General features: G+C 42.2%; 1 protein-coding gene across 1 annotated transcript in view; it reads right to left on the minus strand.

Moving 5' to 3' along the window:
• LOC145412383 (sulfotransferase 1C4-like) overlaps positions 1 to 7,705 on the minus strand; it is a 168,281-nt gene extending 160,576 nt beyond the window's left edge. The window contains exon 1 of the mRNA XM_080282272.1: positions 7,588 to 7,705. Within this exon, the coding sequence (XP_080138398.1) occupies positions 7,588 to 7,705 (118 nt within the window). The remainder of the gene's footprint in view (positions 1 to 7,587) is intronic.
• Positions 7,706 to 13,196: the final 5,491 nt, after the last annotated feature.

Genomic DNA, 13,196 nt, shown 5'->3' on the forward strand with positions numbered 1-13,196 from the left:
CTCTTGAAGTCCTCCAGCAAAATCATCTGCTTAAATTTACCAAAATCAGAATCCACATTCTTAGAATTTAACCACTGCTCTAACAAATCTTCTTTGATTTTTGCATACTCAACATGGGATTGCTTATCTTGCTTGTAAGTTGTCCTAAATTTTACTCTATAGGCTTCAGGAACAAGCTCATAGGCCTTAAGAATCAAGCTCTTAACTACATCATAATTATCAGACTGATCCTGAGGCAAAGATGCATAAGTTACTTGAGCTTTACCGGTGAGAACAGTTTGAAGGAGTACTGGCCAATACTCCTTAGGCCAATTAAAACCTGTAGCTACCCTCTCAAACAACTGAAAATACTTTGTTAAATCAGATTCATTAAAAGGAGGGACAAGTTTAACATTTTTAGCCACATCAAAATCATCAGAGCTAGATGATCCAGTTCCACCTTGTTTCATGCGATACTCATGGTCTGCCTGAATCCTAGCAAGTTCAACTTGTGCCTCAGCCTCCCTAGCACGAGACTCCTGCAGGGCTAGCTGTAACTTAGCTAATTCAATCTGCGTTTGCTCATTTGGAGGAGTTACATTAAACAAGCTTTCATTAATCATGGCAACAATTTGATCTTTAGACTGATGAGAGCGAACAACAAATCCCAATTGTTGAGCAACAATCTTAAGTTCATTCTTTGTTCTGTTTTCTATATCACACACTGTTTGCACATTTGACAAAAAATCTTTGGCTTCATCAAGTGTAGAAATAGTAGCCATCATGAATATATCACAGTCACAAAATATCAAACAATATCCTTATGATAATATCCTGAATATCCTGATATGAGGTCGCCAAATTTATGTTACGGAAAAGAGAAAGATAATGTACACTTTAAGTGGTAATACTAAGAGTCACTACTGTCCCGTAAAGTTCCAGGTTCAAAACAAAAGAGTTAGGTAAAATTACAAGTTAAAGTTTAATGCACAAACTAACAACTAAACATTCAGGACTCATAAGGATAATGTAATGGCAAAAACAGGTTAAATATATGGTTAACTGCAATAGCCTCTATTAACACGAAATTAGCAAGAGTAAATTTATCTAAGTCAGCCCTGATAAAATGAGATACCAGATAATACTCAGTGAATGCCAGATAAATAATTACAGATACAAACTATTATCAAAAATGACTGACATAAAGAACCCTACATGAATTACAAAAACTTCACTAGGCCTACAAATTAAACTTATGCTATACAGTACAAGAAAAAATGCAACAACAGTTATACTCAAATTACACAGCTGCTAGATGTTTGGAGATTTCTTGAGCACTCACAATAATAATATCTGTACAGGGGAGGACAGAGATGTGAACAAAATGAGGAGCAGATCTAAGTGGCAATGATGCAGAGACTGAGCTCATTATATAGGAGCCAGGAGAGCTTGATACAACTTGTAATAAGGACGCGCAAATGAAGCCATGGGGACATAGAGCTGAAAATCCTGCAAAGTATAACAGAGAGAACGACTTACTCTACTATAACGGTAGAAGGGGGGGACTGAGGCAGAACACGCTCGTGATCAAACATGCAGCAACTGTGCGTTAAAATTACACAAAGGATGATGAAATCATAGGCTATGTAACACCTCCCCACAAAGAAAAAAGAAATTTACAAAGGAAATTTCTTATTACTCTAAAACAATCTGTACATGGCATTACAGAACATGCAAATGTCTTTCCTAATGTTACAAAACATGAGATCTCCCTAGCACGTTCAGTCATAGGTACTTGCCAGTATCCCTTTAACAAATCAAACTTACTTATGTACCTAGCCTTTCCGATCTTGTCTATGCAATCTTCCACACGAGGGAGAGGGTAAGTGTCTGTTTTAGTTATCTGATTAACACGTCTATAGTCGATGCAAAGCCTCTGTGACCCACCTGGCTTAGGGACCAGAGTGACAGGAGAACTCCACTCGCTCTGACAGGGCTCAATCATCTTGTGGTCCAACAGGTAGCCAAGCTCCTTCTGGATGAGAGGAACTTTCACTAGGTTCACACGGTAAGGAGGCAATTTAATTGGCTTTGCGTCTCCAACATCGACATCATGCATCAACACAGTGGTTCTTCCTGGAGTGGCACGGAACACTTGCGAGTACTCCTGCAGTAATGCCGAAAACTCCTGCCTTTCCTTGGGAGGTAGATGAGAAAGCTTAGTCTGGAGATCATTCATGATATCAGGATTCTTCCCCAAACTATCACTCAGGCTCATTCTGCATGGGAAAGCTTCACTTGCAGACTCGGGTGGAACATCTACAGTGCAGACTGGATTATTTTCGTCCCGCCTGTGATATAACTTTAGCATGTTTATGTGACATAGTTGCTTGCTCTTTCTACGATCTGGTGTGGCGATGACATAGTTGACATCACTGAGTTTCTTCTCCACGAAATAAGGACCACTAAACTTGGCTTGAAGAGGTTGCCCATGAACTGGTAGCAGAATCAAAACCTGATCTCCTGGCTGAAAGTGGCGTAACCTGGACTTCTTATCATACCAAGTCTTCATCTTCTCCTGAGCAGCTCCTAAATTCTCTCTCGCCAGCTGTAAAGCAGTGGACAGCCGTTCTTTGAACTTCATCACATACTCCAGGAGGTTGACGTCATCTTCCTCCGACAGCCAGCATTCCTTGAGTAGCTTAAGGGGTCCTCTTACATCATGGCCAAACAGTAGTTCAAAAGGTGAGAAGCCCAGTGATTCATTTGGAGATTCTCTTGCGGCAAACACAACGAATGGAAGACCTTTATCCCAGTCTTTCTGATGTTCCAAACAGTATTTCTTGAGCATCGATTTGAGTGTTTGATATCTCTCCAACGCTCCCTGGGTCTGGGGATGGTAAGCTGAAGACGTGATCTGGGTGATGCCCAACTCTTTCAGAGACTGCTTGAAAACGTTTGACATGAAATTACTTCCCCGGTCTGACTGTACCTCCTTAGGCAGACCAAACTTTGTGAAGAACCCCAGCATTTCCTTAACCACGTTCTTTGCTGAGATATTTCTAAGTGGAATGGCTTCAGGATAACGAGTAGCCATATCAATCATGGTCAACACATAAGAAAATCCTGAAGAAGTCTTAGGAAGAGGGCCCACAATATCCGCCAACACACGGGTGAAAGGCGCCTCAAAAGGAGGAATGGGAACTAGAGGTGCAACCTTTTCGGTCTGATTACACTTCCCCACAGCTTGACAGGTGTGACAAGACTTACAATACCAGGAAACATCCCTGAAGATACCTGGCCAGTAGAAGTGTTTCAAAATGCGTGCCACAGTCTTCCTCACTCCAAGGTGTCCTGCCAAACTGGAATCATGAGCCACTCTAATGATATCCTGCCTACAAACACGAGGGATGACAACTTGATGTACAACCTCCCATTCACAGTCGGCTGATGCTGTTGGGGGTCTCCACTTCCTCATAAGTACTCCTGACTTTACATAATAACAAGTAGAAGCACCGGCTGACTCTTCTTCACTGTAAGCAGAGTTAGCTAGACCTTTCAACTCAGGGTCAGACACCTGCAACTCAACCAACTCTTGACGAGACAAATTATCAACACTACGGGGTACTGCCTCATCTGGTGAGTGGTCCAAATTAGCAAGAAAAGTGTCAGCTAGGATAACATCATCATCATCATTATCCTCTAAATCACCAGTAACTTTAAACTTAGCCCTAGTGACAGCACATGCAGGGAACACATCAGGGACATCACAATCCTGGGACGCAGCCACTAGCTCACTAGACAACTGAGGAGCTGGACACACTTGACTTCCACCAATATCATTTCCAAGTAAGAAAGTTACACCTGACATTGGGAGTGTCTCAACTAACCCAACCATAACAGAACCATTAACAAAACCAGACTCTAAATTCACTCTGCACAGAGGGACAGAGAAGTAATTATTCCCTACACCTTGTAAGATTACAGTTTCATCAGAGGAATTAACATTAGAGCCTAGAACACTGGTCAGCATAAGGGATTGGCAAGCACCTGTATCACGATATATTTTAACTGATTTCCTGTCATTACTGTCCAGAGGACTGACAAAACCATCAGACAGGAAATTAGCACATGAACTCTTGAGAGTGTCACCCACGTTACTGCTCAAAAGAGGAGCTCCATCATGAGAATTTAAGTTACCCCTCAAAGCAGGTTCAGTTAACTAAGTTAAAGAATTCTGGGAACTCTCAAGAGTGGACACTAGACCAATTGACTGAATATTTAAAGACTCCTTTTTGTTCACATCACGCTGTCTCCTGAAACATCTCTCCGTAGTATGACCAAGCTTACTACAATAAGTACATTTACTTTTCTTAAATCTAGAGGTGAAGCTGGTATTTACTTCCTGAGAAACATCATCTTTATTCTCTTTCCTGTTACCTGTACTCTGAGTAGAGGCAACGTACTTACTCTCAGCTTTCCCTTTTTCTCTAGAATATCTCTTGTGAGTGAGAACATACTCATCAGCTAAAACTGCAGCATCAGACAAATTATCTATTCTTTTCTCATCAAGATATAGGCTTACATCTTTATAAATACACCTCTTGAAGTCCTCCAGCAAAATCATCTGCTTAAATTTACCAAAATCAGAATCCACATTCTTAGAATTTAACCACTGCTCTAACAAATCTTCTTTGATTTTTGCATACTCAACATGGGATTGCTTATCTTGCTTGTAAGTTGTCCTAAATTTTACTCTATAGGCTTCAGGAACAAGCTCATAGGCCTTAAGAATCAAGCTCTTAACTACATCATAATTATCAGATTGATCCTGAGGCAAAGATGCATAAGTTACTTGAGCTTTACCGGTGAGAACAGTTTGAAGGAGTACTGGCCAATACTCATTAGGCCAATTAAAACCTGTAGCTACCCTCTCAAACAACTGAAAATACTTTGTTAAATCAGATTCATTAAAAGGAGGGACAAGTTTAACATTTTTAGCCACATCAAAATCATCAGAGCTAGATGATCCAGTTCCACCTTGTTTCATGCGATACTCATGGTCTGCCTGAATCCTAGCAAGTTCAACTTGTGCCTCAGCCTCCCTAGCACGAGACTCCTGCAGGGCTAGCTGTAACTTAGCTAATTCAATCTGCGTTTGCTCATTTGGAGGAGTTACATTAAACAAGCTTTCATTAATCATGGCAACAATTTGATCTTTAGACTGATGAGAGCGAACAACAAATCCCAATTGTTGAGCAACAATCTTAAGTTCATTCTTTGTTCTGTTTTCTGTATCACACACTGTTTGCACATTTGACAAAAAATCTTTGGCTTCATCAAGTGTAGAAATAGTAGCCATCATGAATATATCACAGTCACAAAATATCAAACAATATCCTTATGATAATATCCTGAATATCCTGATATGAGGTCGCCAAATTTATGTTACGGAACAGAGAAAGATAATGTACACTTTAAGTGATAATACTAAGAGTCACTACTGTCCCGTAAAGTTCCAGGTTCAAAACAAAAGAGTTAGGTAAAATTACAAGTTAAAGTTTAATGCACAAACTAACAACTAAACATTCAGGACTCATAAGGATAATGTAATGGCAAAAACAGGTTAAATATATGGTTAACTGCAATAGCCTCTATTAACACGAAATTAGCAAGAGTAAATTTATCTAAGTCAGCCCTGATAAAATGAGATACCAGATAATACTCAGTGAATGCCAGATAAATAATTACAGATACAAACTATTATCAAAAATGACTGACATAAAGAACCCTACATGAATTACAAAAACTTCACTAGGCCTACAAATTAAACTTATGCTATACAGTACAAGAAAAAATGCAACAACAGTTATACTCAAATTACACAGCTGCTAGATGTTTGGAGATTTCTTGAGCACTCACAATAATAATATCTGTACAGGGGAGGACAGAGATGTGAACAAAATGAGGAGCAGATCTAAGTGGCAATGATGCAGAGACTGAGCTCATTATATAGGAGCCAGGAGAGCTTGATACAACTTGTAATAAGGACGCGCAAATGAAGCCATGGGGACATAGAGCTGAAAATCCCGCAAAGTATAACAGAGAGAACGACTTACTCTACTATAACGGTAGAAGGGGGGGACTGAGGCAGAACACGCTCGTGATCAAACATGCAGCAACTGTGCGTTAAAATTACACAAAAGATGATGAAATCATAGGCTATGTAACAATATATATATATATATATATATATATATATATATATATATATATATATATATATCGTTACGAGATGAGAATAGGTAACCCAAGATAACCAAATCTGACTACGGAAAAACTGAGAAAAAAGTGAAAAGGGAACTGAACAAATAGTTAAGTGATGAAAAACAATAAAAAAAAAAAAACTAAATCCAATCTCGCAACACAGGTCCGAAAGTAAATAAAATTAGCTGACGTTAGCAAGGGCAAAATAAACACAAGGAAAAATACCTAATATAATACAAGCTAATAATATTTACAATATTTACAATGAGGTAATGAAACACAAAAGAATAGGAGAAACAAGCAACCTGATAATACCCTGAATAATTACACTTAAGTCTGGGAACAAACTTGTCAGTTTAAAGAAATAAAATCATACAAAAAGAAATAACTAAACTGCACTCGATTGCTACATATAATAATAATACAATAACAAAAATACTTGCGATTGGATGCAGATACGAAGTGAATAAATGTTCAGAAATATATATAACACAAAATATTGCTTCTCCTTCTCTGATCTCTAGTCCAAACACTCCCCCTCCTAACGCCAATCTCACAAAAACTAACTCCATTCAAAATTCTCTGCCTTATATACTCTCAGGCTGTGCACATATCAACATGCAACTGAGGGGCCAGACGAGAAATATACAGGAAAGAGCTAGGCAAATTAATCTCTCCCCTATACTCCAAACGTTATAAATATCGCTGGTGAAAACAAATCTTTATGTCGCCAGTTTAAGCTCCACCAAAAGTCACTGATACCAAAAACAATTTTAGTTACACCCGCGTCGAGAGAAAGCAGAATTAACTAAGACTTTATAAATGTGTATGCACTAAACAGGCAACAAGATAGCGGGTGCATGTGCGTAGATGCTGGCAAATAGAGCATCAACGCGCGCGCGCACACACACACACACACACACACACACACACACACACACACACACACACACACACACACGCACTATACATACATGCACAATATACACACACAAAATTTACATTCTTACATTTATAACACGCCGACACCTAGAAAGAATTTTCCCATAGGAAAATTCGTTCTTAAGAACATGACAAACAACCAGCGATGATATTGTGAACACCCTTAAAATGTCTAACATCCAAATGAAACTGTTGAAGGACCAAACTCCAACGCGTCAATCGCTGATTTTTCACCTTCCAATTATTCAGAAATTTGAGTGGGTGATGAACAGCATATACAATGACAGTAGGACCCAATTGCAAGGACATACACAGAAAAGTGCTGCAGGACGAGGATCAGGGCTAACAATTCCTTTTCGATAACAGAATAATTACGTTGAGGAACAGAAAACTTCTTACTGAAATAAACAGGATGCTCTACGCCATGATCATCGTCCTGCATCAACACAGCTAATGCATCCACATTACTAGCATCCACAGCAAGTTTAAAGGTCTTATTAAAGTTTGGTGCAGCCATCATTGGATAATTACATAAGACCTCTTTGGCTGCATCAAAACTATTCTGATACACATCAGTCCGGATGTATTTTCTATCTCTCTTAAGCAATTCGGTGAGAGGGGCCACTGTTGTTGCAAAGTTCTTCAAAAAACGACGGTAGTAACCAATACTGCCAAGGAATCTCCAAAGCTCGCACCCGTTTTGTGGTGCCTAATAATTCTTTATTGCCTCCATCTTAGAGTCAGGGGGTGTACACAACCATGACCAACCACATAACCAAGGTATTGAACATGTGCACAAACTTGCACTTCTTCACATTTACTACAAGGCGAGCCTCAGAAAGCCTGGACAGCAAAACACTTAGTTCTGTTAAGTGGCTTCCCAATCATCGGCAAAGACTACTACATCATCCAAGTATACCACACAAAGCTTCATACCACTGACAACCATGTTTATTAATCGCTGGAACGTTGCCTGGGCGTTTTTCATACCAAGTGGCATCACATTACACTGATATGTTTGTCCGTCTGCCAAAACATGAGACTTCCTTAGCCCGTTTGGTCAATGGCACTTGCCAGAAGCCTTTCTTGAGATCTAACTTGGTGACATAACTAGACGAACCAATGTGATCGATGCAGTCCTCAAGTCGGGGCAATGGGAACGTATTAGTCTTGGTTAGCACTTTCACCCATATGTAGTCTATGTAAAATCTTGTGGTGCCATCTGGTGTAGGCTGCAATGTCACAGGGGAAATTTAGGGACTAACACAGGGGGAGATAAGCCCAAGGTCCAACATATAATTGAGCTCCTGATGCAGCACGCCAACATGCTGAGGACTGACTCAATAAGTGGGCAACTTCACAGGAATGGCGTCACCCACATCCACGTCGTGCTGAATCCAATTGGTTTTTCCAGGGGCACTGCTGAACACTTCCTTGTAAGTTGACAAGAGGGCACCCAACTGAGATGCTTGGTCCTGAGGTAGATGTGCTAACTTGGAGTTGAGAGTGGACTCCACCTCATCATTCTTCACCCAGCTACAATCTGGAAACTCGCAGTCCATCTCAAACAAGCCGCTATCAACACCCTCCTCAGCAGCAGCAGCAGCAGCAGTGGCGGAGACGAGGTGTACGGGAGCCGAAGAATCTGGTGCAAGATGGTATGGTTTCAACATGTTCACATGGCACAGTTGGTGCTTCTTCCTTCTGTCGGTGGTCTCCACCAGGTAGTCGGTGTCTCCAATACACAGCATTACAGGGTAAGGACGACTAAACTTAGCAACCAGTGGCTGACCCTGTAGTGGCAGCAACACCGAAACCTCATCGCTGACCTTAAACTCCCTCAGCCTGGCCTTTCAATCGTACCACACCTTCATGTTCTCCTGTGCCTGTTTGAGATTTTCCCTGGCCAGCTCCAGAGTCTCACTCATATGGGTCTTGAAGTCCTCCACATAACAGAGTTAGCTCTGGCTCTTGGCGAGGTTACTGCTCAAAGTCTCCTTAACCAAGCTCAGAGGGCCCTGAACTTGATGGGCAAACACGAGCTCGTTAGGAGAGAAACCCAAACTCTCCTGGGGTACTTCCCTCGTAGCAAACAGGAGGAATGGCACACCACGGTCCCAGTCCTTTGAGTGTTCCAGACAGTGCTTGTGGAGCATATTCTTGAGAGTCTGGTGGTAACGCTCCAAGGCACCTTCGGTCTCCAGATGGTAGGCACTGCTTTTGATGTGTGTGATGCCAAGTTGAGCTAATGACTGCTGGAATATGTTGGAAACAAAATTAGACTCTCTATCTGACTAAACCTCCTGGGGTAAACCAAACTTTGTAAAGAAATCTAGCAAAACTCTAACCTCTGCTTTAGCTTGGGTAGAACATAGAGGTATCGCCTCATGGTACCTCGTGGAACGGTCAATGATAGTGAGCAGATATGAGTTACCACTAGAAGTTGGGGGCAAGGGTCCCACCACATCAATAAATAACCTGGAAAAAGGGGGATCAATGGCAGGCATGGGGACAAGAGGGGCCTTAGGGACAGACTGATTCGGCCTACCCACTACTTGACAGGTATGACAATGTCTGACAAACTTAGCAACATCCGCTGCCATGCGGGGCCAGTAGAATTCCGCTTACAGCCTCTCCATGGTTTTCTTACACCCATGTGACCTGCAAGCAGAGTAGAATGGGCCAGTTGAATTAACTGCTGCCTGCATATATTAGGTACTACGATCTGATGGTAGTCCCACATCCCATCATCTACATTCACATGTGGAGGTCTCAACCGTTTCCACAAACTCTCATCTTTCACATAAAAACATCCACCCTTCTCCTCAAAATCAACCACTGCACACAACTTCAACCTCTGAATCTCCTGGTCTCCACACTGCAACTCCTTTAACTTCTCAGTGTTCACCTCCTCCAATGGAACAGGTGGAATATCTTCCAAAGAACCCATTAACGTCTCTGCCAAAGATATCTCATTGTCCGATATTTTCGTGTCCTCGGCCGTAGGACTAACTGTTGCCTTTATAATGCGGGACACATTACAAGCAACTTTCTCCTGTCGACTCCTCTCTGCACGTGACATGGACCTGGTCACTGCACAAACTAGGAATACCTCTGCATCATTGGGATCAATCTGCAAGGGAACTTCAGGCACTGGTATCTCAGACTAAACCGGAGTGGTAATCTCCTCACCTCTCACTAGATCATTGCCAAGAATTAAATCAACACCATTCTCTGATAAATAATCTACAACACCCAATCGTGCCAATCCTTCATACAACTGACGTCTAACCTCACAAGAAACTAGCAGCACAGTCTTTGCACCTGTTACTTCCCTTATCAGAACAAACTCTCCTCTTGCAACATCAAAAACTTCATTATTTGGCTTTACCCACAAAGAAATTGAAGAACCAGTGTCAAGAAGAACACGTACAGGATGCTGCATGCCATTCACCTTCACCGAACCAGAAAACAGGTAGGGGACATACGAAAAAGCAGGGGCAACACTGCTCGTCACCACCTGTACCACACCTCCTGAAACAGTGGGCTCCTTCTTCCCACCTTCCGGAACAACATCAAGCCCAGAAAGGGGTAAAACATCAGAGTTTCCCTGACTAACAACTGGGGAACCAACTGAATTGGTAACCACGGGAGCTCCACGAGAAACAAAGCTCACAGGTTTCACAACACCTGACTTTCGTCAACATCTGTCTACAGTGTGACCTGGCCTCTTGCAATATGAACAAGTAAATGGGTGGTGTGTAGGTTTGGGGAAATGTGAGGTGTATCAGGTTTGGGTGTGGAGTAATTCGTGGAGTTGTCTTCTGAGATGGTTGTTTGGGGAGCTGAGAGGGGTAACACTTCTGAGGAACACTCCTGGGAACTTCCTTACCCTTATTCAAATTCTTAAACAATAAATACTCATCTGCATAAACTGCAACTTCAGCAGCATTCTTAACTTTCTTATCAGCAAGGTATGTTCTTAAATCTGTATCAGTCTTATCAAGGAAGTTCTCGAGGATAACAAGTATATATATATATATATATATATATATATATATATATATATATATATATATATATATATATATATATATATATATATCCATCCATCATCCAATCCTACGTTGCCCCCTGAGGAGCGTAGGGGCCCGGGGCTAGGCAGTTGTGCCTGACATTTGAGATGAGAGTGACCAACTTCACTCATCCCTGAGTGGCATTAACGTGAGCAATAGACCCCAACCACCACTTGGATATAAACCTTCACCGGCTCAATTCGATTGGAGCACAATACCCACTAAACCACCAGGCGCCAAAATTTGGTTACCACCCAGCGTAGTAAATGGTTTCCTGGTGTACAGGAAACCATTTGGCTTGTCGATATATATAACTGTTACGCTGATAGAGGTGGTATTAGGAGAAGGAGGATGACTCCTGAGGCGGTCGAGATTAATCAACAAGAGCACAATAGACAGACGACCGGGAGGTTAGGGTGGCTGCAGGTATTCTAGAGAGGCAGAGCAGAGGAACGACTGGTGGGCAGACGCAGGGAAAAGGGGCAGGGACAGGTCAGAATCCTAGTTGTTACTTAGAATGAGTGCGTAAATCCTGAGGTGGGGACCGTCCTGCACTCAAACGAGGATGATGGTGTTGTGGTTGGTGAGTTGGTGCACGTAGGCAGTGTTTAGGCTGTCCTGTTGGGCTGCCGAGTCGGAGGGACTGTGTCGGTGCCTTTCATTGGCTCTGATATCAGACGATGTCCTTGGGGAGGTGGTGTGTGTGTGTGTGTGTGTGTGTGTGATAGAACCCACACATCACACCGCACTTGCGTAACGTGAGACTATGTGGTTCCATGTAGAGCTAAATACGACTGCACGGTACATGTAATTCAATGTGATATACTGTCCTGTGAGACTGAGTGAATTTGCTGTGAGCGAGAGTGTCTTCTGTAGATTCAAGTTGGATGTGAGAGTATGAAGTTATGGGGGAAGTAGGGTGTGAATTTATGTGAGGGCTTGTGAGTCTGTATGAGGGTATGTGAGACTGTACACAATGTGAAGTGTGTCTGAAAAAGTTTGAGTGTAAACAGTGTGTAAGCTAGTGTGAGAAGTTGAAGGATGTGTGAGGAAGTGTTGGTAAGAGCCAGATCTGTGAGGAGCAGTGTGAGGGTTGTGTAAGGGCATGTGAATTTGTGGAAATGTGGTTGATATTACTACAACTGAGGCAACTGAGACTGTGTTGGCCAGTGTCCGGGTGTGTGGGCTAGCAAGAGCTAGTGTGAGGGAGTGTGAGGTATTTTGAGTGAGAACGAGGTAGCCTTATACAAGGGTGCATGATCTTGGGGTGGATGAGGCAGTTTGAGGTAATATAGCTTATGAGGTAGTGTGACAATGGTAGTGTAGCGAGAAGGTGAGTTGGCCGGTGTGATGGTGGGTGAGGTACCCTGAGATAACACAACATGCGAGTAAATGAGATAGTGTGAAGATAAGTAATGTAATGATAATGATAGAGAAGGCAGGATAGTGAGGGCGGGTGAGATTGTGAAAGAGTAGGGGATGGTGGAGGGTGAGGGAAGGTCCAGTATTGTTAGGTGGCATAGGATACGTAAGATTAGGCTAGGACAGATGAGGAATTTTGAGTACTGGAAGGGTAGCGGAAGAGCGAATAATTTTGTGCGAAGCGATTTTTGTTATTGTTGTTGGTGAGTCCCAGTCTGTTTGGCAGAGCAGACCCATCAACCGCAGACAAAGGACCGCTTCTGCAGTGCCGTCCCGTGCAGTGAACCGAAGTTCCCTTGCGGTCTACAGCGCCTCACCTGGGGAATAGGGTGATTTGATTGATGGATGAACGCCGCATTTGTGTTTCTCCACCTTGTTAACAGGGGCACCGTAGCAGGCTCCACACCGCACCGAAGTTTAGTTGTATGATAACCACCCAGTGTTGTAAATGGTTTGTCTGTCAGTGTACAGCCATCTTGAGTGGAAAGAAAGATAATAAAAAGTCCAAGG

Source organism: Coenobita brevimanus, chromosome 93, assembly GCF_032717465.1.
Source record: "Coenobita brevimanus isolate Jiangsu-jjx chromosome 93, ASM3271746v2, whole genome shotgun sequence".
Classification (NCBI taxonomy): Eukaryota; Metazoa; Arthropoda; class Malacostraca; order Decapoda; family Coenobitidae; genus Coenobita; species Coenobita brevimanus.